Source organism: Trachurus japonicus, chromosome 4, assembly GCF_045865225.1.
Source record: "Trachurus japonicus isolate A0001 chromosome 4, Traja_1.0".
In the NCBI taxonomy this organism is placed as follows: Eukaryota; Metazoa; Chordata; class Actinopteri; order Carangiformes; family Carangidae; genus Trachurus; species Trachurus japonicus.
The window spans coordinates 33,846,133-33,871,931 of NC_140910.1; the positions used below are offsets into that span (position 1 = coordinate 33,846,133).

General features: G+C 42.9%; 1 protein-coding gene across 1 annotated transcript; it reads left to right on the forward strand.

Annotated features, from left to right (window-relative positions):
• The first annotated feature begins 149 nt into the window (after window positions 1–149).
• ntmt2 (N-terminal Xaa-Pro-Lys N-methyltransferase) lies at window positions 150–24,189 on the forward strand. The gene is made up of 4 exons (XM_085775477.1): window positions 150–590; window positions 10,979–11,151; window positions 16,533–16,785; window positions 23,667–24,189. Exons 1-4 carry the CDS (start codon window positions 392–394, stop codon window positions 23,921–23,923), a joined length of 882 nt encoding a protein of 293 aa, XP_085631603.1. The 5' UTR covers window positions 150–391; the 3' UTR covers window positions 23,924–24,189.
• Window positions 24,190–25,799: the final 1,610 nt, after the last annotated feature.

Here is a 25,799-nt window from a genome sequence, read left to right on the forward strand (position 1 = left end):
CTCTCGTGTGCTGCTGGAACGTTCAGCCTCAAGTCAAGTCACCTTCGTACAAGTCTGTTCTGTTGGTGCTCAGAGTCTTTAGACAGAAGGAGACCCCCCCCCCTCTAGAGTCAGGGTCCTAGCAGCAGGTGATCTGTAAATCTGGAGCGACTTCCTGAGCGCCGCCCTGTGAAAAAGATCTCTGCTGATCACTTGGACTCCGGCTGAGACGTGTTGAACTCTCAGCTCGACAGATTTAGAAGCAGCTGGAGAAACAGAGTCTCAAACGGGCGCCGTGCTGCTCTCTCCTCCTCTCCTTTCTCCTCTCCTTTCTCCTCTCCTTTCTCTCTCTCTGACCGACCGACCGACCGCCCGCCGCTCGGCCCAGCGAAGAGAAGACCAGACCGCTAACATGGAGATTTCTGTGGAAGACGAAGGCCGCGCCACGTCGCCCAACCTCGAGTATAAAGGCGCTCACCAGGCCTTCAGGGATCGCTGGAAGGGGACGGACGACAGCATGTGCCGCCACAGCATGTCCTTCCACCTGCACCACACGCTGCGGAGCGAGTTCTTCGCCAGCTACCTGTACCTGCTGGAGAAGACTCCTGTGGGTAAGACGACGGACTGAGGCCCAGACCTCTACTCTACTCTGGAGGGTCAGGAGGTCCAGACTTAGAGCCTTTGTGCATGCTGAAGCCTGCAACATACAGTTAGTCGTTTATAATTCACTTCCTGTGGACATGGTGGTGACATGAAGCCGTGAACAGACATATAGAGACTCGTATTCATTGTCGACATCACAAATCCATTGAACATTGAGCTAGACATTGAAAAGTCTGACTTTTATTATTATCCACCCTTAATGTTGCAAAATTACGAGATACGATAAAATATTCCTTTATTAGTCCGTCAATGGTGAGATATTATTATCTTGTCCATAAAATATAAATGTTTAAAATAAAAAAAGTCAAAGCTCAAAGTTGATTTTCATGTTGTAGAGAACTGAATGGAAGTGAATGGCTGCAGGGAAGGAAGGATGATGCCTTCAAATATTATAATATACATGTTGCAACAGCCTTTGTGCATGCTGAAGCCTGCAACATACAGTTAATCCTTTATAATTCATTTCCTGTGGACATGGTGGTGACATGACACCATGAAGACAGACATATAGCCTTATATCGTATTCATAGAATTATATTTACATTTGTCGACATCACAAATCCATTAAACATTGAACTAGACAGTGAAAAGTCTGACTTTTATTATTATCCACCTTAATGTTGCAAAAGTACAAGATAGGCAAGTCAAGGCATCTTTATTTATATAGCAGCGCATTTCATACCAAGGCAGCTCCATGTGCTTTACATAAAGACAAAACATTAAAAAAAAAAAAGAGAGAAGCATAAAACAGAATAAAAACAAACACTAAAAACAGAGTTAAAAGCAAGAGCAAATAAAAGAAAATAGATAAAGTTCTTAAAAAGAGCTCAGTGCTCTATAAGCACGTGAAAAGAGAAATGTTTTTAACCTGGATTTAAAAGTGCTCACAGATACGATAAAAATATTCCTTTATTAGTCCGTCAATTGTGAGATATTATTATCTTGTCCATAAAATATAAATGTTTAAAATAAAAAAAGTCAAAGCGTAATAATAATACGTCCAAGTTTTTGTTCAGGAAGCGTTCATAATATTGAAACTGACTCGTATAAATGAAGTGTTAAAAGGCAGCGTAAGTGTAAGAAACCTTCAACAGGATGGATATAACTTCAGCTGCATCAGCCAGTACAACTGTTATATAACTGTGACTGCTAATGTCAGCTAACGCTAACAAAGTATAGATATATATTTGATTCAAGCATCCACCTTCCTGGTTCAGATTTATGAGCCTGTGAAGTGTAAACGTGGTTTATAAGCCTGCAGGTGTCAACAGGTGCAGACGGTCACTCTGCTCTGTGTGGTTTGGACGTTGGCAGCAGGTAAACTGGTGATAAAGTTCCTGTAGTGAATGTGAGCTTGTCTCTGTTCATCTCTTCTATTCATCAGCGTCTGGTAGCTACCTGTCATTGTTGAGGCTTGTCAGTCTGGTTGAACCTGACCCCGGTCCGGGCTGAACACTCGTCCATCATGAAAGCACCTCAGCTGCAGAAACAGGAGATCTTCCTTCCTTACTTCCTTACCCCTCATTTGATACAAGGCCCATTAATGGCATGGCATGTCGGGCATGAAAGCACTTTGTCATGTCATGTCAGTCAGCGCTACACATGACAGTCACAGGGCAGATTATTTACAGACGGCTTCAAATGGACCGAGCCAAATGAGAATCCAAGTTGTTTTTTATTTTTCTTTATGTCTTAATAGAGAAAATGACAAACCTATAGCTAGCATAAAAACACAGCAAGAAGACGGAGCCAGTGGAATAAAACGTGATCTGTCACTTTTATGTCTTTATTAAACATTCCCAGCTGGTGGAAACAGGAAGTGATCCCATTGGGTTTAACCTCCTCTGGCTCCTCCTGTAGCTGCTCACCAGGGACGGTCAGCCATCAGGAGGAAGTCTGGACCTTCACACAGCTGATTCTCAGGATCTCTGGTGTGTAATGAATGTATCTCTGCAGCTTCTCCACTGGATTAAAGGGATAGTTCACCCCAAATTCAAATTGCACTCATTATCTCCTCCCCCTCATGTGGACTAAGGGCTGGGAGAAGTTTCAGAGTCCTCCGTGGCTTCTCTGAGTTACAGGGGGTCTCGGCGTAGCAGTGCATGTCCATATGACGGTTGCAAATGGATACCAACTGTCTTCGTAACAAAAAGACACACCAAAAAACATCCAAATACCTCCATGCTGCTCGTATGTAATGTCCGTCTTGTATTGAAGCCCCGAAATGCAAAATTTTTCCGAAAAAAATTAAATAAGTCTATATTTCAAGCTTGTTTTGTAGCGGAAGCTTCTCGAAGCTCCTCTTCCCGGTTCGTCAAATTTGGACGACCAGGAAGAGTCGTTGTTACGAAGAGTTTTTGTTACGAAGACAGTTGGTATCCATTTGCAACCGTCATATGGACATGCACTGCTACGCCGAGACCCCCTGTAACTCAGAGAAGCCATGGAGGACTCTGAAACTTCTCCCAGCCCTTAGTCCACATGAGGGGGAGGAGATAATGAGTGCAATTTGAATTTGGGGTGAACTATCCCTTTAAGATCTCAGACTGGCCCACTTACTTAACATTATTTCCCTGCAGATCCTGTAGATTTAGGATCTCTGTCCTTCTCTATCACCAGCTTCCCCTGAGCTTCAGCAGGTGGACAGTCTCCATCATGACTCCTCCCACCTCAACTCCACCTGTTGGAGGGTGTTTCCACATTGGAGCTACAGTACATGTTCTTCCCAGGGATGCACCGATCCAATATTAATGGGATAGTTCAACATTTTGTCAAATTCTCCAATCACCATAATCCCTATAGTCATAGCAACAGGTTCATTACCTTTAATTGTTGGTGCATGTTGTTTTTAGATCGGCGGGGCAGAGACGGAGGCGTACGGTACTTTTGCATTATCCAACAACTCCAAAACACACAAAGTTGTGACCTGCACATTCACCACGCTATGAAATAATCATGTATAGGCTAATTATGTAACATTACGACACATGAAGCAAATACTCTGAACTACTTTCTCTTCTGAAATCCCTCCACCCAGCAGCCGTGTCTGGAATGTAGTTCCGGCTGCATTTGCTTCTAAAACAACTTTGTCTCTAATGTTACATGATTATCTCATAGCGTGGTGAATGTGCAGGTCACAACTTGTCCACCAGAGCGTTTTGAAGTTGTTGGATTGTGTATTTGATGAGTTTGATGAGGGAAACGTGAAAGTACCGTATGCCTCCGTCTCTGCCCCGCAGATCTAAAAACAGCTTGCACCGACAATTAAAGGTAATGAACCTACTGCTATGACTATAGGGATGTTAGACCAGGTAGGCTATTGGATAACAGGTCTGATCCATGACACCGATCTATTCAAACAAAGAGCAACACAGAGCAACAACCTCTTACAAAGATGTATAGAGAAGTTAATGTCAAGCCTGATGCTTTCACTGTCTTCCACATGGTGAGGTGTACGGTTTATTAAAGGTGTGCAGAAATGGCCGGTCCTGTTTGTCGCGCCTCCCTCCACGAGTTTCCACGAGTTACCGCAAGGAAGGAAGTAAGGAAAACAAATTTGATTGGTCGTTATCAAGCCAAGTGTGTTTAGCTAACATAGCTAACTATTAGCTCGTAGGCTTGCTACGTTATTGGTGGACCACAGGGATCTGGAGGAGGAGCGTTTGTGTCGGTGGTGGTGGACGAGTCTCCTCGTTTGTCTCAGACGTTTGATTGACGGATGACGGATCCAATATCAGTGGCTGATGAATCGTGAGCAACGTGATGCATAATTTGTGCGCCTGCATTATCCAATGCGGAAAAAAACTACCCTGGATTTACTGGAAAATAGGATTTTGCACAAAGTTTGGGCTCCATCGTCTGATAGATGAGTGATTACACTAATGTTAAGACCCACAGTGGGCTCAAAGTTCTGAATAGGCCCTATACCTTTAACTGAACAGTGATCGGTATCGGGTATAGACCAATACGCTAAGCTAAGCCCAGGTGTTGGTTTTCGGCATTGGGACTGAAAAAGTCCGATCAGAGCATATCGTTCTTCCCAAACAGTTCAACCTAACCACATTCTCTGTTATAAACTGTTTTCTTGTCTGTAACAACGTCTATTGCACATCTGTCCGTCCTGGGTGAGGGATCCGGGTCCAGGGTGCCATTCCGAACGTTTACTTTCATGTTTTGGACTGCCGGCCCTTGACTATTTTTTTGAAAAGGAGTGCCATTCCGACCCTGAAAAAATGTCCGCCATCGAAAGGATTAAGGCACCTGGCACCTAAGTCAGTAAAAGCTATGGTAGTACAGTGGTTAGAGTATCTGCCTGGCGCAGGAGGTCAGGGTTTGACTCACGGTGGAGGTGCATTTTAGCAGAGACTTTCTTGGCCTCTGATCTTTTTACTAAACTTAACCAACTCCTTTCTACATTGCCTAAACCCAACCAAAGCACAGAGCAAGGACATTTATTTTTCAGCAGGAGTGCCGCCCTTCGGCGATCTTCGGAATGGGGGTCGCCCCCCGAGGGATCCCTCCTCTGTTGCTCACCCAGAGGTTTCTCCAATTTTTCCCTGTTAAAAGAGTTTTTCCTCAGTGGATGTGAGGGTCTAAGGACAGAGGATGTTGTTATGATGCCATGTGAAGCCCTTTGAGACAAACTGGTGGTAAAAATGGGCTAAAGAAATAAAATTGCCTTGCCTTGCCTTGCTTTGGTCTCATCAGTCCATCAAACAGCTTCCTATCAGTGTTGTGTCTTCGAGCGGAGCTGGACACTTTGGCCTTCAGCTCCTACTGATGGTGTGATGGAGTCATGGAGTCATGTAGTCGTCCACTGCTCACCGATCAGACCCAGTTGATGTGACTTTGGCCTGACGACTCTTTGGCCCTTTCAGCTTCACACTGATGAAGATGTTTCTAGTGAACACACAGCTCCTGTTAGCCTGTTAGCCTGTTAGCTTCTGTTCATCCTGTTCCAGTCTGTGGCTGTGCTGCTGTTGTTGTTGACTGATGACTTCCATATGGACAACAGCATCACAATGATTTGTGTGTTATCAGCTCAGCTAGATTGTGTGTTTGATCTGATAATTGCAGATAATTACAAAGGCGGTCTCCTTCTCCTTCTCCTTCTTCTTGTTGCCGCTGCGCTGCTGCTGGATGTTAATTTAGGCCCTTAGGAGGAAGGGAAGAAGAAGAAGAAATCAACATGAATCTCCAGAGTCAGAGCCGTCGTATCGTTTGATGGGATGTCTCAGATTGTGGTCCGGTCAGCCGTTTCTGCAGCCTCTAATCAGCTGCTCTGTTAAGAGATTGATGGGTACGACGGTGTCACCAGACACTGTCCTCAGCCCTTCTCCTCTGAAAGCTCTCCTGGGGGGGTCACATGACCTGACGCTGTGATCCAGTCCTCATGAAGCCTGAATCACAAGGACGTTGACGGTCACAGCTCGACTGTGTTCGAAATCATCCACTCATTCACTCACTCCCTATCCACTACATCATGTACACAATGTAGGGAACGACGGGAGGAGAATTCGGACACTTGTATAGTAACTTGTATTCTGTGTATTTTACTATTTTTATGTTATGTGTAGGGACTACAGATGGAAATTAGCTGGGAGCTAAATCTGGTGCAACCATCTTTTCATTTTTTTTCCTTTAAATGATTAATGTAATTGCTCATTGTCCCTTATTAAACTAATAAACTAAACTACACGGTCATTTTCTGAACGTGGTGATGCTCCAGGTGAGAACAGAGAATCATGTAAACAAACCGTCACATAAGAATAAAATAAGAAAAACCGGGAACATTTGAGGATGAGATTCTGTGTGGTTGTGTTTCTCGGACAATAAACTGTTGAAATATCGGAAGTTTGGTTTGGTCGACTACTGTTGTGTGTCCCGACCGTGAGCTGTGGCTATTAGCTTAGCTGGTTAGCTCGTATTTACTACATATTCTACTACAGTTTCTAAATTAGATTGATTTAATGCTGCCTGTTAATGTTCGGATGCTGCTGCCCAACTCCTGCTGCTCAGGCAAACGGAGCCAAGGCAAATAGGGGAGAGTGAGGTAATTTGTGCCATGGGGCAAGTAGTTCCACCCCTGTTATCTAGAAAACCATAGAAGAAGTTGGTCATGTGACCACATATTTTTGAAGGGGCGTCCATTTCACTCATCCTATCAAGAAGGGAGACACATGGCTTGAGAGGAAAGCACATTTATGTTCAAAAAACAAGTTTTTGCCCTCCAAAGTAAAATTTCTATGATCAAGGCTTTTTGATTGCCATGTTTGAACAATTATAGATAACATTGAAAACAGTTCACACATGTTTTAGTGCTTTATTAAGCTACACCATGAGTCTATACAGTTAGCATGATGCCAGCTCAAAACGGCTGGGGAATCCTTTTTTCTCAAAATACTGGGCTTGGGGTAATTTGTGCCAAAGGGCCTGGGTTAAGTTGTGCCAGTGGCAGTGCTGTCTGTGTATAGGAGAAACATGGCAGTGGGCACGGATTTGCTTGAAACTTGACATGTGTGATGAGGGACCGCCCCTGAACACACCTGCCCAGTCTGGCTGTGCTCGTAGCCTGGTGGATGAACAAAACATGGCGTTTCTTTGCGCCACAGCCCCCAGCGTGCCTCAGGCCCCCGCGACTGCATGGGGACAAGCGAGGGCCCGATCATCGCCGCTTCTGGCTTTAATTTTGTATTGAATGTCTTGCTTTTATATAGCATTAACATTTGTGAGATTAAAATGATCTGTTTTACTTCAATTATCAATGGCACAATTTACCCCAGTGTATTCTCTCTAATGGCACAACTTACCCCGCACCGGGGGCAAGTTGTGCCAGAATTTTTTTTTTTTTCTAAAGCTATATTTCTGAAACGGTTGATTTAAGATTCAAAGTGATTGTTCCCAGGGATGCACAACATCCTAAACTATATGTACATATATTAGTTGGGGGCATTATTATAATCCCCTTGCTTTAAAGGCAGTTTAAGTAAAAATTGGCACTACTTACCCCGCTCTCCCCTACGTCTGAGGAGTTTACTGCTAAATAACCTAAAGAAATCCTAGCTAACATGCTAATTAGCTTGCTCAAAACATGACCGCATTGACTTGTGGGATACATACGGGAGTAGAAAGTAGTGTACATTGCTTGTTCACTCAATTTTGCGGTGCATTGTGGGTGTTTTGTCGTCCACTACATAGTGGATGAAATTAATCGCGGAGAATTCGAACAACACTACAAAATGGCGAGGACACTAGTTAGTGCACTACATCCCTGATAGGGGGTGATTTAGGCCCAATCCCATTTCACCCCTTGGCCCTACCACTTACCCCTACCCCTCCGTTTTGCGCGTTCACGTGTAGGGGTAGGGGTGTCCCAATCCCCGTTAGGACAGAGGGGTAGGAGGAAGTGGTAGGGCTACATACCCCTCCAAACGGAGATTTTTCAGAGGCACACTCCAAACGGAGGGGTATGAAAAGTTTCCCAGAATGCATCTTGCATCAGCCGGCAGCGGTGGCTGTAAAACGAAAAGCTGTTTTATTTCTTGCTGAAGTGCTGTTATTACGTCACTTTATTAAGTTTTAATATTTTTTCATGCGAGAAAGTAACTGTTTAGGTCCCACATGTGCGGTTAGTTTATCCAAATGACGGCTGGTTAGAAGTTTGCTCCGACGATTTTTCGGAGAAGTGAAGCTCCAGGAGGAGCGGCTCCTCACAGAGGCAGCAGCCGGTCTGCAGCGCTGCTCCGCCGGCCAAACTACGTCGTCATCCCGGGGGAAAAGGCGATCGCTAATTAACTTACCCGCAGGTTTTTAGAGGTTTACCACCGGCTGGTTAAATTCTTTTTAGCATTTAAATGTTGGTCTCATTGATGAAATCTGACAATTGTGGCAGTAGCATTAGTTTATTTGAATGAAAAGTGAAGCTTCGTGTGTGTATCAGTCAGAGGAGCAGGCAGCGCTGCCTCTGGGCTCTGCACGTACAGAAATCACCACATTTACATTAGTAAATAAATGTTTTACAATGAACCGATCAGCCTGCATTAAGTTTTATCTTATTGTTTTAAGTTATATGGTACACGGCTACTTGATTTCTGGCAAAAGCTCGCCGCATCAGCTTACGTAAAAAGCCAGTGGAGACTACGTGATGACGTATGTGATTGTTGAAGGGGTGTCCCAATTCGTAGGGGCTGACTTTCTACCCCTATACCCCTTGTAGCTCCGTTTCAAGGGGCGAGGGGCAAGGGGTAGGGGTAAAAAAGAGAAATGGGATTGGGCCCACACAGCTCTTGTTTTCTGCGAGACGTGCTGAAGGATTGGGTCTGTTTCCTGGCTCGTCGCCTCGTCCCGATGTTTCTGACATGGAGGGACGAGGTCCAGCTGGAACTGACCCCCCCCCCCCTTCTCAATGTTTCACCGTGGTGTCATGAATTCTGCCACTGGATGATCCTTGACAAACAGATGGACGTTCCCCTGTGACCCTCACCTTCCTCCCCCCTTTTATACACCGGGAACGTGTCGTCTAAGCCTTGGGAAATGTAGCGTTCATTCTGCAGGATTTATTTCAGCTCGGCGGAGCGGAGGCAGCGAGGGGTTGGGATGGTTTAAGGATCCACGTGTTAAGTTTCTTAATGTCACAGCATGTCACTGACATCACATTACAGAGTAGTGAAGCGTCTCTAACAGAATCCACACCGCTGTCCATCAGGGTCCTGGTTTCAGATGCAAACAATCCTTCATGAATCAGTCGTGGTGTGATCTTATATCAAGCAGCAGCTGAGCAGCGCAGCTCCTTGGTATTTATAGTCTGCTGATAATCACATTATTACATGTCCTTCGAGGCCGGGAACAGTGATAGTTTACACGCAGAGCGCTCCAACGCCAAGTTGTATGTTATTTTCACCTGAGGCCGCGGTGGTGAACACTTGTTTCTACCTCTAACGGTTTCTGTTGTTGTACGATGGAGGATTTAGCAGGTTTGTGATTCTGGTCCAAACTGAACAAGGTATCAAGGTCTTCTCTGAGCATTTCAGAAAAGTTTGTGACAACCTATAGACAATATTATCGCCCCATCTATGGTGAATTGATGGTGAATTGCCAGCAGTCAAATTCATCTTCATCAAGTTAATTAGACTCACAAATAGATGAAAATAATATAATACAAGGTAGATGTTTGTATTAAAGCTCCTTCAAAATAAAGGTAGATGTTTGTATTACAGTAAAGCTCCTTCAAAATAAAGGTAGATGTTTGTATTACAGTAAAGCTCCTTCAGAATAAAGGTAGATGTTTGTGTTAAAGCTCCATACAGTATAAAGGTAGATGTTTGTGTTAAAGCTCCATACAGTATAAAGGTAGATGTCCATGTGTAGAGTGATTATAAAGCAGCTCTAGGTTCTATATTAATACTGTGAAAGTATCAAAGCCTCAGTCCACAGAGAAATGCACACAGCCTGGATTCAGAAACTGAGCCTTAAAACCAGCCGTCAGGACTTCCTGTCACTTTGTGATGTCACAACAGAACAGTTGCATCTCTCAGCCCCGCCCACCTTGGTTCTCTAAACCACAAACGACGGGGAAACTTTCAAGTTTGATGCATTTGGAGAGTTCATTTGGACTTTTTCATGACAAAAATATCAAATGTTTCCAGAGGAAATCCGACACTAGTCCCAGTGGCGGAGGGATACGCCCCCGGTTAATCGGTTAATCTATCTATTTTATTTTTTTTAATCTATTTTCTTTTCTTTTACTTTTATTTGCTCTTGCTTTTAACTCTGTTTTTAGTGTTTGTTTTTATTCTGTTTTATGCTTCTCTTTTTCGTTATGTAAATTACATTGAGTTGCCTTGGTATGAAATGCGCTATATAAATAAAGATCCCTTGCCTTGCCTAATAGGGCTGGGCCGATACGCTTTTGTGCCGATTCGATTCTCTAACGATTTTTGTGTCCCGATTCGATTTAAATTGCGATTCTGATTAAACAAGTATTGCGATTCGATTTTACCAAGTATTGCGATTTTATATTTCAATTATTGTGATTTTCTTTCCTTAAACAAGAGCAGGTTGAACCAAACATTTGACAATACATCTTAAGTCATATTTACAAAAACCAATACACACATCATCACATCAGTTTGTCTGTTGTGTTCGTTTGTTCACATAGATATCTGTGAACAAACGAACACAACAGGCCGGTTTGACTTTGTCGAGTGTAATGGCACAGAATACTATTGGTCGTCCCCCCAAAAAAAATAAATAAATTGAAAAAAAATAGCGATTAATATAAAAATCGATTTTTTGGCCCAGCCCTATTGCCTAATCTTGTGGTTCTTTGTCCCACCAGTGAAGCTGTTCCCCGTCACCTGCGAGTACATCAAAGGAGAGAAGCAGTTCTACTACCGAGCTCAGCAGTTCTACGAGGACGTTCCCGCCTCGGAGGAGGGCATGATGGGAGACTACGTGGACATCTCCAACGTGGATCTGGAGGGTTCCCGGCAGTTTCTCAAGAGGTTTGTGGTGAGTGGAGTATCGACCAGCGAGAAAGGACAGGGTTCCTACAGCTTAAGACAAGTTAAATTTAAGACTTTTTAAGACGTTTTTAAAGCCACTTGAAATGAAATTTAAGACCGACTTTCACAATAAACACAAATGCAAAAAAAAACAAAAACAAAAACGTCGACGACAATTTTACCCACTTTCCTATGTGGTCCAAGGTAAAGTGACTGCTACACTGCAAAAACTCAAAATCAAAACCAATAATATTTGTCTTATTTCTAATCAAAACAAATCTCATTCTACTTAAAATAAGACTCATCACATTAAAAAGTAGTTTGTTTTTAGACACTTTTTACTTCTTTCAAGCCGATTTTCACTAGAAATAAGTAGAAAAATCTGATAAGTTTTTCTTTCTTATTACAAGCACAAAAAACTTTCACTTTCACTGGCAGATTTTTCTACTTATTTCAAGTAAAAATCAGCTTGAAACAAGTGAAAATTAACTAAAAACAAGTTAATTTGTAGGTGATGAGTCTTATTTTAAGTGGAAAGAGATTAGTTTTGACTAGAAATGAGACATTCTGACAAGAAATAAGACAAATATTCTTGGAAAGATTTTGCAGTGTACATGAATAATGGGGGTGGGGCTATGAGTGAGTGAGTGAGTGACATCATTTAACAGCTGTGTAGTTGTGGAGAGGAGATGATAAACTAAAAAGGACTTGTTTGCTCATCTGTACTGTATGTTTCCATCCAAAGTGATTCAAATAACTGGGAAATGATGCGCATTAAAAGAAATCTGAGTTCTGTGTGTTTCCATTAAAAGTACGGACTTTGGTGAAAACTACAAACTCGCACGAGTTTTCCGCAGCTGTCCTTTCAAAATAAAAGCATAAAAAGTCAGAAAAAAGAGAAATTTAGCCGCCACTAACTTCTCTATGTCGGAATGTTACCAATTATTTTGAGATTTGAGACTAATTACAATCATAAAATACCACTCACCAAGTGTTAACATTTTTAAGACGTTTGAAAAATTGATTTAAGACATTTTAATGCCAATTAAGGCCTTGTTTTTAGATGAATGAATTCAATGCCTTTTAAGACTTTTTAAGGATCCATAAGAACCCTGAAGGAAACCAGAAACACGAGTCGACTCTCGGTCTGTGACATGTGAGAAACTCCACGGTGGCGTCTCGGCTGTATCTCTTTACCCTGTAGCTGCTCTTTGTGAAACACACATCATGTCAGAGTCTATTCTGGACCAGGAATCCACCGTCCTCACTGTACAGCTTCTAATAGCGGCTCAGACCTGCTGCCAGACGCATAAACACCCAACACAACCACCGGGCGGCATCTGTGTTGTTTATGGTCATTTTCACTGCCTTTATTATTAAAATATCTGCTGGTGTCGACCCAGCTGACAGGGCTGCAGCGTCTACAGCAGAGGAACATTTGTCTACATGCAGCACATGTGATTGGGTGCTAATTCTGGGGAACGGGTTTGGCCCAGAGACTGTGTTATTTAAAGGATCAGTTTTACAGGAGCTCTAATTATAACCTGCTAAGACTGGATGCTTCAGAGGAGCCACACACACACACACACACACACATGACTTAAGTGGACACTTTTTCTTTTTTTTTCTCTCTGGTGCAAAATGTAAACAGAACAAGTCCTGAGCAGCGAGTGACACAATGTTCAAGAACGACTGGTTTTAACATGTGAGATATCAGCTCTCTGTTCTCTGCACTCAGATCTCCGTCTGTGAGTTCAGATCTTTGTACACCAGGTCTGTTTTCCTACTGACTCCTTACACACTGAGTTCGATACGTTTTATCACTATACGTTTATATTTTCTGTTCCAAATTTCACAAAGGGAGACAAAAGTCGTCAAGGAGGCAGTGAGGATGACTGTGTGTCCCTCTCACTTATCGAAAAACAGACTTGGTGACGTGCAAAGGCCTTTACAGCTGAGTTTAGTTTGTAAAGTTGCACTGTGCTCATTAGAATATTTTTAAAACTCTTTTTGATTTTATTTGATTTTATTTGCACAATTAACAAAAGAAGAAAAAACAGCATAAAAACAGCAAACCAGTTGTGCAGGTGAGATTAAAGAAACCCAGATGGGTTTATAAGAGAAATCTCACCTCATAAAAACAAAAAATAAGAGACCACAATAATAAACAAAACAAGCAAAACAGAAGAATTTGAGAATTTTTACCACAGTTTCTAGCAATGTTTAAGCATTTTTAGAGAAATTTGTATCACTTTTTTCTATATATATATATATATATATATATATATATATATATATATATATTTTTTTTTAGAAATCTTACCACTTTTTTCCTAGAATTTTTATTTTTATTTTTTAGAAATCTTACCACATTTTTTTTAAAGGGACAATGAGGAGTTTTGTTAAAGTGAAGTGTTTTCTCACTACATTTATGAGCCTCCGCGCACCGTGAAATTCTTTGACCGGCGCAAGACAGACTCATGTTTTCATTCATCAAGAATTAAAGTCAGAGGTTGGAAGACGATCACATACCGTCGTAGTTCCCACCATAAACGGAGATTCATACGGCGGCGTTATTCTCATGACTCGCCACGAAACCGAAAGTAAAGAAACGCTGGTCGGCTCGCCCAGCATTTCCACCACCACTAATAATAACAAAATAACCAAAGAGACAAAACCATAGATTTATCTAAAATGGACCATTAACAAGTGGTAACGTAGATTCATCCACATTAATATCAGACTTTTTTATTGTCGCAGAATTTTTCATTCTGCCGCTGGAGAAACTCCTCGTTGTCCCTTTAATGTTTAAACATTTTTGGGGAGAAATTGCACCACTTTTTCCCTGAAATTTCTCTACAATATTTCCAAAAAGTCACACCATTGGCCCTAATTTGAACGAACATTGACTATGAAAGTAACATTCTTCAGTCTCAGAACAAATATATTTGTGTATTTCTGGTGTTTAATGCTTCAAAATCTTGTCCAATGGGTGTCCTTCCTTTGTCTCATTTGTGTCAATTTAGGCTCCTTGATGTAAAAAGTTTTGAGAGCCATTGAGACACCTCATTACACAATCCAGTCTAAAACAGTGTGTTTGTCTTGTCGATGCTGTTGGCTTCAGGTTTTAGCTCCTCCCCCCCTGAGTGATGAGTCTGGTCCAGCTCATCCAGCTCACACATCCATGTCCCCCGGCTGCAAACACGCTCCTGTTTCAGTTTTTAAACCTGACGTCTCCATCCAAAAACACAAAGCGTAGCAGGGGAAAAGATTTAAAGCACATCCAGATTAAACCGAGCCGCGGTAACACACAGCACAGCACAGCACAGAGCAGCAATATGGCACTAATTCACCGAAACCAGGAAGCATTCTGTAACAAGCGCACAGCTCCTCCGGGCCCCATCTTTCATACAATCACACACCGGGGCCCCTCCGGTGACGGGGTTGGAGTGAGGTCAGAATACCAAATGAGAGGGAAAGAAAAAGCAGCGCGATTCAAGTGAGGAGGCTTTTCCGTTCCCCTGTGGTAGAGTTCAGAGTTGTGCGCTGCCCCGAGGAGCTGAGGTCTCTGGGATCGGTGCTTTGTAAGGTCCAGAGGTCTGACATCTGGCAGCGCAGATGATGCTGCAGAAGAGCCCTTTATGACTTATAGATACGGGGAGAACATGCTGCAGGGACACAGACATTCAGCTGGAGATTTAGTCCTCTGTGAAACATAAGTTCAGGCTTAGTTTTTCACAATGTGTTTCACTTTATCCTAAGGCGACTGGATTTCTTTCAGCGCGGTGGTTAAACATCCTTCTATGTTATCATGTGCTACGTCAGAGGTTCCTCAACCTTTCAGACCAAGTAAGAGCCACTTTCTACTACAGAAATTATGTTTTCATAGAATAAATAAATCTGATTAAACCATGCAACAGCACCAGCAAGATTAAACAACTTCAACAAAATGCTTCTGTATCAAAATGAAAGAATAGTCCACTCTGTTTCTTTTGTGATATGACGTCATTTAATGGGATAGTTCAACATTTTTGGCAAATTGGCCCATTGCCATAATCCCTATAGTCATAGCAGTAGGTTCGTTACCTTTAATTGTCAGTGCAAGCTGTTTTTAGAACGGCGGAGCAGAGCCATGAGCTGCTCAGAGCTACGCTACTAATGGAGGCTCATTATGGGATTTCTTGGTTTCCCTCATCAAACTCATCAAATACACAATCCAACAACTCCACAACGCTCTGGTGGACAAGTTGTGAGCTGCACATTCACCACGCTATGAGATAATAACACAACGTTACCACACAGAGTTCTCTGTTGTAAACTGTTTTCTTGTCTGTAACAACATCTCTGTCCCGTCTGTCCGTCCTGGGTGATGATCCCTCCTCTGTTGCTCACCCTGAGCTTTCTCCTGGTTTTCCCTGTTAAAAGGGTTTCGATGCCATGTAAAGCCCTTTGGGACAAACTGTTTGTAAAAACCTTTTGCCATTTAGAGGGAAATACAGAGACTGCTTGATGAAAACTGTCCCTGAAGGCAACGCGCATCAGCGGTTTTGCATGAATTTACCTTTAGCAGCTCACGGCTCTGCTCCGTCGTTCTAAAAAACATAACATTTCTCTTAGTCTTTTGTTTATTTTGTTTCTGGTTTCTGTAGCACTTTGAGATTACTTTGTGAAAAGTGCTTTACAAATAAAATGTATTTATAGCTTGCACCGACAATTAAAGGTAACAAACCTACTGCTATGACTATAGGGATTATGGCAATGGGCCAGTTTGCCAAAATGTTGAACTATGTCTTTAACATTAGAGCCGTAACAATCAAAAACAGAGATGAAACATAAACAACCAGCAACAAACTATTTATTTTTTTCCTCCCCCATTCAATATTAAAATCGGGGACATTTTCAGCACTGCAAAAACTCAAGATTATTTGTCCTTTTTCTTGTCCAAATGTCTCATTTCTAGTCAAAACTAATCTCTTTCCACTTAAAATAAGACTCATCACCTAAAAATTAACTTGTTTTTAGATCATTTTCACTTGTTTCAAACAAATATATTCACTTGAAATAAGTAGAAAAATCTGCCAGTGAAAGGAGGTTTTATGTGTTTGTAATAAGAAAGAAAAACTTGCTCCACTATCAGATTTTTCTACTTATTTCAAGTGAAAATCTGCTTGAAAGAAGTAAAAAGTGTCTAAAAACAAGCTGCTTTTAATATGATGAGTCTTATTTTAAGTAGAATGACATTAGTTTTGACTAGAAATGACATTTTGACTAGAAATAAGACAAATATTCTTGGTTAGATGTTTGAGTTTTTGCAGTGAGGGACAGCTTTAACCGGGGACAGGTCAGCCTACTCTCTCCTCTGACTCGGTGGTGTCTTGTCCCTCTCAGGGTCCTGGTAAGGCCGGGACTCACTGCGCTCTGGACTGCGGCGCCGGGATCGGCCGCGTGTCCAAAGGCGTCCTCCTGCCGGTGTTTGAGAAGATGGAGCTGGCCGACATGATGGAGCACTTCCTGCTGCACGCGCACGAGGAATACCTGGGCGACGACGCCGACCGCATCGAGACCTACTACTGCTACAACCTGCAGGACTTCACGCCGCCCAAGAGCAAGTACGACGTCATCTGGATGCAGTGGGTGGCGTGTAAGTACCAAGGCTTCAGTGTTTCCTTAAAGACGACATATTCTGCTCATTTCTGCTTCTTGACATGGCACCTTGATGTCTAAAAGTAATGTTAGTAACATGCTTTGGTCAGAAAAACCAAAAGATTGAGCACAGCTGGGTTCTCTGGAATATTCAAATCACCCAGCTTGTGATGTAATAAGCCGGGTGAAATTAAAACGGCTTGTTAAGAGACACATTTTCTGACTATGGCCGTTTACAAAATGTTGACGTAGTTGTCAAAACTTACGTTTAAGGGGTGAGGAGGCGCTCCGGATACGCAAATACACATACTAAAGCAATGAAAAAGTGAGTTTTGCATAATATGTCCACTTTAATTAAAGGGATATTCCTCTGTAAGTTTAACCCTACGTCAGACCCAGTAGAACCCAGTAGACCCCCCCTCCAGAGATCAAGTTTATCAACCACAAACGTCTCTAGTTGTAGTGACTTCATAGGCCGTAAGGTGAAGCAGAAAAAGTCTTACAGAAACTGATTTCCGCTCCGACATCCAGGGCCTGAATGAAACATCAGCATACGGTTGTTTATTGTTATTATATACATACATTCATTACATTGCGTCATTTTTCAGATTACAAAAGGCAAGCCAAGGCAGTTTTATTAGTATAGTAAGAACAAAAACACGCACATCCCAAAAAGGTGAGGCTAGGTGCAGGTCCACAAAAGGAGATACAGGTAAAGAAAGAAGAAGACCGCACACTAGTTTTGCTCCCGTGACAATTTATTGTCACACACCAAGTGGTAACGTTTCGGACATCTCAGCCCTTCATCAGACATGAAGACAGTAATTAACACACCTGCTTAAATAAATGCACAGGTCACCTGACATGTCATGTGATGATTGGGAAAAAAAACAAGAAGATAGAGGAGCAATATACACACAGTCTACATTATACAAACAAATCTCCAAATAGCACATGTCCACTAGAAAAATCACATGGCAGAAGCATCAGGCATCACTGTCATAATGCAATGTAATTTCAAGTAGAAAACAAATGTAAAAGTAAGGAGGGGCCGAAACCATCCTGAAAGTGGTCACAAGAAAAGAATTCATCAGGCTGTCCACAATCCACAGCAATGAACCAGTAGAAAAAGTAGTATAGCCCATTTTTACAAAGAGTTTGTCTCATGGTCTTTACACAGCATCATGACAACATCCTCTGACCTCTGACCCTCACATCCACTGAAGAAAAACTCACCAAGAAAATAAAGCAGGAGAAAGCTCAGGGTGAGCAACAGAGGAGGGATCCCTCACCCAGGACGGACAGACGGGACATATAGCGGCAGCCATATTGCTGTTGTCTTTACGAAAAGTGTATTGGTGTAGCGCAATCACGTGACTGCCCTGCCTCCACCCGCGAACCAAAATCTCATTACGCTCAGAAGCAACTAGTGCCGAATCACGGTCCCGATCACAAGACTCTTGCGGGGTTTTGAGCTCTGAACTCCCACCAATTAGCTGAGCATGAATCGATCTTGGTAACACTTTACAATAAGGGTCCCTTTATTAACGTTAGTTAGTACATTATTAAGCATTAATATATAAACTATGTGTTAATTAATGCTGAGTAATGCATACATAATAATAACTAATTATTTAATAATTTATTAGGGGGTTATTAACTAACTTTGAGTAGTAAACATTACTAATAGGCTACATTAATTTATGTGTTAACTAATCCTAAGTAATACATGAAAATGATTGTTAATATATCTGTAAACAGTTAATTAATGCTTAATAATGTACTAACTAACGTTAATTAAGGGACCCTTATTGTAAAGTGTTACCTCGATCTTTTTTATGAGGTAAAGATCGTGTAGTCCCCGGATATTGGAATGGGATGAAACGATAACAGGGTCCTAAAGCTAGCAGCAGGGCCGGCCCTAGGATTTTGGTGGCCCCCACCAAATCACTGGTTAAAACTGAATACAGACGTGTTTATCCCTCTGAGGTTTGAGGACATTTTCTCCACTTTTACATATTTTCTTAAATGTATCTTTTTAAGATACTTGCAGATGTAACAATACTCAAGTGTTTTATGTCTAAATATTAGAACCTCTGCTGTAAGCACACTGAGGCCAGTTTGTCCTAGAACACTGTAGAAAGAAATAATTTAGGACAAATGCTGGAAATTTGAGGTCTGCTTTTTGAAACATTTCCAATCCCTTGTGAAAACACTCCTTCAGTCATGAGAATGAACTGTTTTGGTGCTTGAAATAGGATATGAATACAAAACAAGTCTAAAATGACATTTTGTAAGATTGTTTTTTGAGCACAAATGTTGTCATTCTGCCGTTCTATTTTCACCAAATGTCTCAAATGTGAGATAAAAGAAGCTGAATATTGACTTCACATTACATATAAAGCTCATAGCTGCACGTGCAGACCTCAGGATGTTTAAATGACTTGATGAACCCCGGTACCTTTCTGATCATGTGGCCCCCCACCTAACGGCTGTGGCCCTAAACAACCACATAGAGGGTTTATGCCAGGGGCCGGCCCTGCCTGCAGGTGTTTGATGCCTCATATTATGGGATGGGACCCTGTTTGTACTGTTGATGTAGTCTGGTGCTGTTCTGAACATTATTTGTGGCTATGAGAGGCTTCTTGATGGAGGTTGGCTGGAGGCTCCATAGACAGCAGTGTTTTTCTATCTGGCTGTCTGTGCTGAAGTCGCTACAAGTAGAGAAGTTTGCAGTCGGTAAACTTGATCTCTGGGGGGGGTGGGGGTTTTCTACTGGGTTATACTTACAGAGGAATATCCCTTTAAAGCAGCCACTCATAAACATGTGAACACAAACAGAAATCAGCAAAGTGGCGGTGAAAACCTGCAGAGAAACTTTCACATTCCAGATGTGGTTAGCGTAGCTTAGCATAAAGACTGAAAGCAGTGGGGGCAGTTAGCATGGTTCTGTCCAGAGTTAAAAAGTGAACATGTCCTGTTTGTTTAAAGGGATAGTTCACCCAAAATTGAAATTTCCCTCATTATCTACTCACCCTCATGTGGACTAAGGGCTGGGAGAAGTTTCAGAGTCCTCCGTGGCTTCTGTGAGTTACAGAGAACATCCAAAACATCCAAATACCTCCATGCTGCTCCTATGTAATGTCCGTCTTGTATTGAAGCCCCGAAATGCGAAATTGTCCCGAAAAACCAGTATTTTTCAAGCTTGTTTGTAGCGGAAGCTTAAATATAGACTTATTTAATTTTTTTTGGGACAATTTCTCATGTTGGGGCTTCAATACAAGAGGGACATTACATAGGAGCAGCATGGAGGTATTTGGATGTTTTTTGGTGTGTCTTTTTGTTACGAAGACAGTTGGTATCCATTTTAAAACGTTATATGGACATGCACTGCTACGCCTACGAAATTTCAATTTTGGGTGAACTATCCCTTTAATCTGTGGTAAAGAGACTGGAGGTTCTAGAGGAGCTGCTACATCCACCTGTGATTGATCTGTGCAGCAGCTTCTCCTGACATGGATTCTGTCCAGCTCGGGTTTTATTATTTTTTTTTAAAGTTTTGGACTCGATGACGTGAAACCTGGAAACTGAACTGCAAAGGAAGAGGAAACCTGCAGGCAGAGAGTTAGTAAATGATCTTTTTATTCAGAGCGTCACTGTTGTGGTTCAGAGTCTTCAGCTGCTCACATGCCGTCGTCCTCGCCCGCTGACCGCTGCTGCAGAGACAGATGTTTGTCCCTCAGGGGGCGGTGGAGAACAAAACCAGAGAGGAAAGAAGAAAAAGAAAGATCCATTCTTCCCAGATTCAAACAACAGAGAGGCTGAGCTATAGGGTTGCACGGCTCTTCACCACAGACCAATCATCACCCTGAAGACGTCCAACAGCATCCAGTTGGGTGTACTGGTGCCATGGTTACTGGTTACCATAAGAACAAGAGAGACGGGGGTAGAAAAAAAAGGAAAAAGCAGCAAAGAAAGTTGTGTAAACTCTTGTGCAGCTGTGATTCAGGAGGTGGAGCAGGTTGACCACTAATCAGGAGATCGGAGGTTCGATACCTGGCTTCTCCACTTTCTCTGGTTTCCTGTTCAAACCTGATGATGTGGTGACGGTACGAAGACAAACACGCAGTTTTATCAAAGACGGTTTATAAACCCCGCCCCCCCATGAGGAGTCAGCTTCCTGTATGATGTCACTAGGCTTCTGCTCGGCCACGCCCCTTTAGAGAGACCAGAGGCAGCATAGAGTGTATTGACTTCAATGGGACAATTTAACTTGAACACAGATTATGGTCTGTCCTTTCTCCCCACAGTCACTCAGGAGAAAATCCACTTTGTTCCAGACCTGTCTCTGTCTCTACGACACACTCTCGCCAGATTTGGCTCAGATCTCCATGGCAACGTCAAACAAACGGCCGCAAACTCCTGTGAAAATGATTTAAATTATTTTCATCATGCTAAATATGTAATGTTATCATAAGAAAATATAAATATCTCACTTTCATCTACCTTCAAATTGTATAAATCCACACACACGTTCACAGACGAGGTGGTGACGGTTGGCCACGCCCATTTAGAGAGACAGGAAGTGAAACCATTTCTATCACTGGAGCAGCCGCTCATGGAGGATCTTTACATATGTTGAATATCTTTGGTTTTCTGGCCTTTTACCTGGTACGATGCGTCTGAGATCAGTGTTAGAGGGGAGAATATGGCCGTGTTCAGACTACACGTCTTTCCTGATGGTCTCCATTAAACAATCACAGTGGCATAAATTCTTGTCGTGTCTTGGTTGGGAAAATGGAAACACTATGACCTCATCCAATCATGGTCCACGACCCTGCTGGAGTTCATCGACCGTCAGGGAGGCGCCTCAACAAACTGTCAATCATGGCGACTGTAGCTGCTTTAGCTCAGATAAAGAGAAGAAAAGGAAGAAGAAGCGATGGTGGAGTTGTTCCTGGGTCTGGTGAAGAGGACGGTATGAACTACGTTAACCAACGTGTTCACCTCTAAAACATTCACTGACACTGAGACATGAAGCAGCTTAACGGAGCTTCACTGTGTGTAAACCAATAGTCAGAGCTCTGTCGTCCTATTGGCCGACATCCAGGTTCATGTTGTAGGAGAAGAAATGTAAAAACTTCTAACATGTTAGACTTTCTGTCGTGGACGTCGTAGAGAGCATCCTAGACAGAAAATCTGTCAGTTCAGTTTTATCACACAACAAAATGGAGTGAAAATGGCCCTGAATTCATGTCGTCTGATCCTGCGTTAAAGGGATAGTTCACCCACAATTGAAATTACACTCATTATTAGAGTTCTCAACGGGCCGGGCCAGCCCGACGGAACCCGTGGGTTCGGGCCGGGTTCGGGTCGAAGAAATATGAACGTGACTCGGGTCGGGTCGGACCTCGGGCTTCCTTTTTTCTCTCTCATGAAACACATTTATGGTGTAAATTGTTGTTTGTTTACGTGTGAGTCTCAGGCAATTATATCCCACTCTGCATCTTGTGCTGCTGTGGGCAGAACCAATGAAACATCACTGCGTGAAAATGTCGACAATAGGCATGTACCTCAGTGTTTCCCCAGAAAATTTGTTAGTTAAGGTGGTGTCTGACCTGTCGACGGGGGGGGTAGCGCGGATCTGTTGATGGGGGGGGGGGGGGCACCATGCCGTATTAAGTTTTGCTTTCAACACGTGCTGCTGTTATGCATGCGCGCTTCTCTGTGGTGTGTAGGATGCGGCCATCGTCCGACGGGGGGCGGCGGCGGCGAATATCGCCTTAACAACAAAGAGCTGCGGGAAACCCTGTACCTACTCCTGCAGCTGACAGCTGTGCGTCAACAGCACGCGCACTGGTTGGTGGATAAATCTCCACAAAGGCGCACCGTTCCCGCGGCGGAAATGTAATCAATTGCGCCCGCTGATCAAAGGGCAAGTGTAGCCTACAGGAGTACGTTAAGTCCCGCCCCAGATGACGTGAGGCAGAAGACCAGTGCTGTGTCACCGGCAGCGGCACGTCCCGCTGCACAGATAGCACGCCGCTTTTTCTTTTTTTTCGGCCCGGGCCGGGTTCGGACAGATAATTAATGCTGGTGTTTTCGGGCTCCGTCGGGTCCGGGCTTAATAACCCGCGGGTTGGGTCGGTTCGGGTTGTAATTTTCAGGCCCGTTGAGAACTCTACTCATTATCTCCTCCCCTTCATGTGGACTAAGGGCTGGGAGAAGTTTCAGAGTCCTCCGTGGCTTCTCTGAGTTACAGGGGGTCTCGGCGTAGCAGTGCATGTCCATATGACGGTTGCAAATGGATACCAACTGTCTTCGCAACAAAAAGACACACCAAAAAACATCCAAATACCTCCATGCTGCTCGTATGTAATGTCCCTCTTGTATTGAAGCCCCGAAATGCGAAATTGTCCCGAAAAAAATTAAATAAGTCTATATTTCAAGCTTGTTTTGTAGCAGAAGCTTCTCTTCCCGGTTCATCCAAATTGGACGAACCAGGAAGAGAAGAGGACAGACCCTGGTTCGTCCAAATTTGACTCTCTGTGGAGATGTTGGAGCTCGAACACATGGGAGGGATTATTTATCTCCTCTGGACCCAGAGAGAAGATCCTCTGGCTGCTTGGACGGATGCAACGGGAAGAAATGGAAAAAAGAAAATCTTCCTCCTCTTTCTTTTTAATTATTTGGGCACCTGTCTGAGCCGCCAGGTGCAATAAATCATCTGGTGCGTAACGCAGTATAATGTGTTTTTATGTGTTTTTATTCATTCACTCCATCTACCTGGCCAGGGTGTTGGCGAGCAGCGGTAGGAAAGAGAGATGACTGCAGGGACCAGTTTCACACTAGATATTCCTTCTTCTCCTTCTTCTCCAGGTCACCTAACAGACAAGGACCTGATGAACTTCCTGTTTCGATGTAAGAAGGCGCTTCGTCCCAACGGAGTGATCATCATGAAGGACAACATGGCGCGGCAGGGCTGCAAGCTGGACCCCATCGACAGCAGCATCTGCCGCCACCTGGACATCATGAAGAGCATCGTGGCCAAGGCCGGTCTGGAGGTGCTGGCCGTGGAGAAGCAGGAAGGCTTCCCCGACATCATCATACCGGTCTGGATGATTGCTATGAAGTAGACGGACATGATCATTATCATTATTAATGTTGTAATAATTATTATTATTATATGAATGTTGTTTGCTTTGCTCCGTTTGTCCCAAAAACTGAGAGGAAAATAAACCCTGAAGCTGAATTCACAAGTTATTCCACTTCTGTTAACGTCCAGGTTCGTCCTTAAAGGTTAATAGTTCAACATTTTGTCAAATTGGCCCATTGCCATAATCCCTATAGTCATAGCAGTAGGTTCGTTACCTTTAATTGTCGGTGCAAGCTGTTTTTAGAACGGCGGAGCAGAGCCGTGAGCTGCTCAGAGCTACGCTACGGAGGCTCATTATGGGATTTCTTGGTTTCCCTCCTCATCAAACTCATCAAATACACAATCCAACAACTCCACAACGCTCTGGTGGACAAGTTGTGAGCTGCACATTCACCACGCTATGAGATAATAACACAACGTTACCACACAGAGTTGTTTTAGAGGGAAATACAGAGACTGTTGATGAAAAACTGTCCCTGAAGGCAACACGCATCAGTGGTTTAGCATGATTTTCCCTCCAAAACAACTCTGTGTGGTAACGTTGTGTTATTATCTCATAGCGTGGTGAATGTGCAGCTCACAACTTGTCCACCAGAGCGTTGTGGAGTTGTTGGATTGTGTTTTTGATGAGTTTGATGAGGGAAACCAAGAAATTCCTTTAGCCTCTGTAGCATAGCTCTGAGCAGCTCACGGCTCTGCTCCGCCGTTCTAAAAACAGCTTGCACCGACAATTAAAGGTAACGAACCTACTGCTATATGACTATAGGGATTATGGCAATGGGCCAATTTGACAAAAATGTTGAACTATCCCTTTAATTCTACAACCCACACAGAGAAAAAAAGTTCAACTTGTACAGGAGCTCTGTCTGCGTCCATGGAGACGGACTCACAGCTCTCTGCTGTTTCTGGATCAGTGGAATAACGTGTGGATTTTGGTTTTTGTTGTTGGGTTGTCGTTTCTCCTCTGAGTGAAGAACCTGATGTTTCTTGTTGCATTCGATTTTAAAAAAAAAAGAAAAAAAGACATTAGATGTGATATTGAGTTGATCTGGAATCTGGATGTGTTATTGTATCTGGACGCTGACGTCTGATTCGCACTCACACCTCGACTCTGAAGACGATGAAATTTGAAAACAAAACAGTTTTTAGAGGAGAAGCTCCAGGATATAAAACACCACTAATAACTGACTGAGAGGGATGTTTAATACATTTTAAATCAGACTCCTTATTTTGTTGTTTTCCATCTAGTGACAACAGGTCGGTGTCAGCCAATCAGAAGAGAGGAAGATGCTCCGAGCCTCTCTTCTGATTGGCTGACTGTTTCCTACAGTGATCCAATATAAAAAGAGTTTAGATTTCAGAATAAAACACTCAGAGAAACCAAATCCTAAAGTAAGGTTGTTGTTGGATGGTGGGTCCAGGTGGTGGTGAGGGGGCGGGGCTTAGTTGTGACATCACAAAGTGACAGGAAGTCCTGACGGCTGGTTTTTAAAGGCTCAGTTTCTGAATCCAGGCTGTGTGCATTTCTCTGTGGACTGAGGCTTTGATACTTTCACAGTATTAATATAGAACCTAGAGCTGCTTTATAATCACACTACACATGGACATCTACCTTTATACTGTATGGAGCTTTAACACAAACATCTACCTTTATACTGTATGGAGCTTTAACACAAACATCTACCTTTATACTGTATGGAGCTTTAACACAAACATCTACCTTTATACTGTATGGAGCTTTAATACAAACATCTACCTTTATACTGTATGGAGCTTTAACACAAACATCTACCTTTATACTGTATGGAGCTTTAACACAAACATCTACCTTTATACTGTATGGAGCTTTAATACAA

Bases quoted from the DNA above. Each gene is read 5' to 3' on its own strand.
- ntmt2 (XM_085775477.1), top strand. From the start codon at position 392: ATGGAGATTTCTGTGGAAGACGAAGGCCGCGCCACGTCGCCCAACCTC. The intron at 591-10,978 runs GTAAGACGACGG...TTGTCCCACCAG, and splicing joins GCTGGAGAAGACTCCTGTGG to TGAAGCTGTTCCCCGTCACC. The intron at 11,152-16,532 runs GTGAGTGGAGTA...TGTCCCTCTCAG, and splicing joins AGTTTCTCAAGAGGTTTGTG to GGTCCTGGTAAGGCCGGGAC.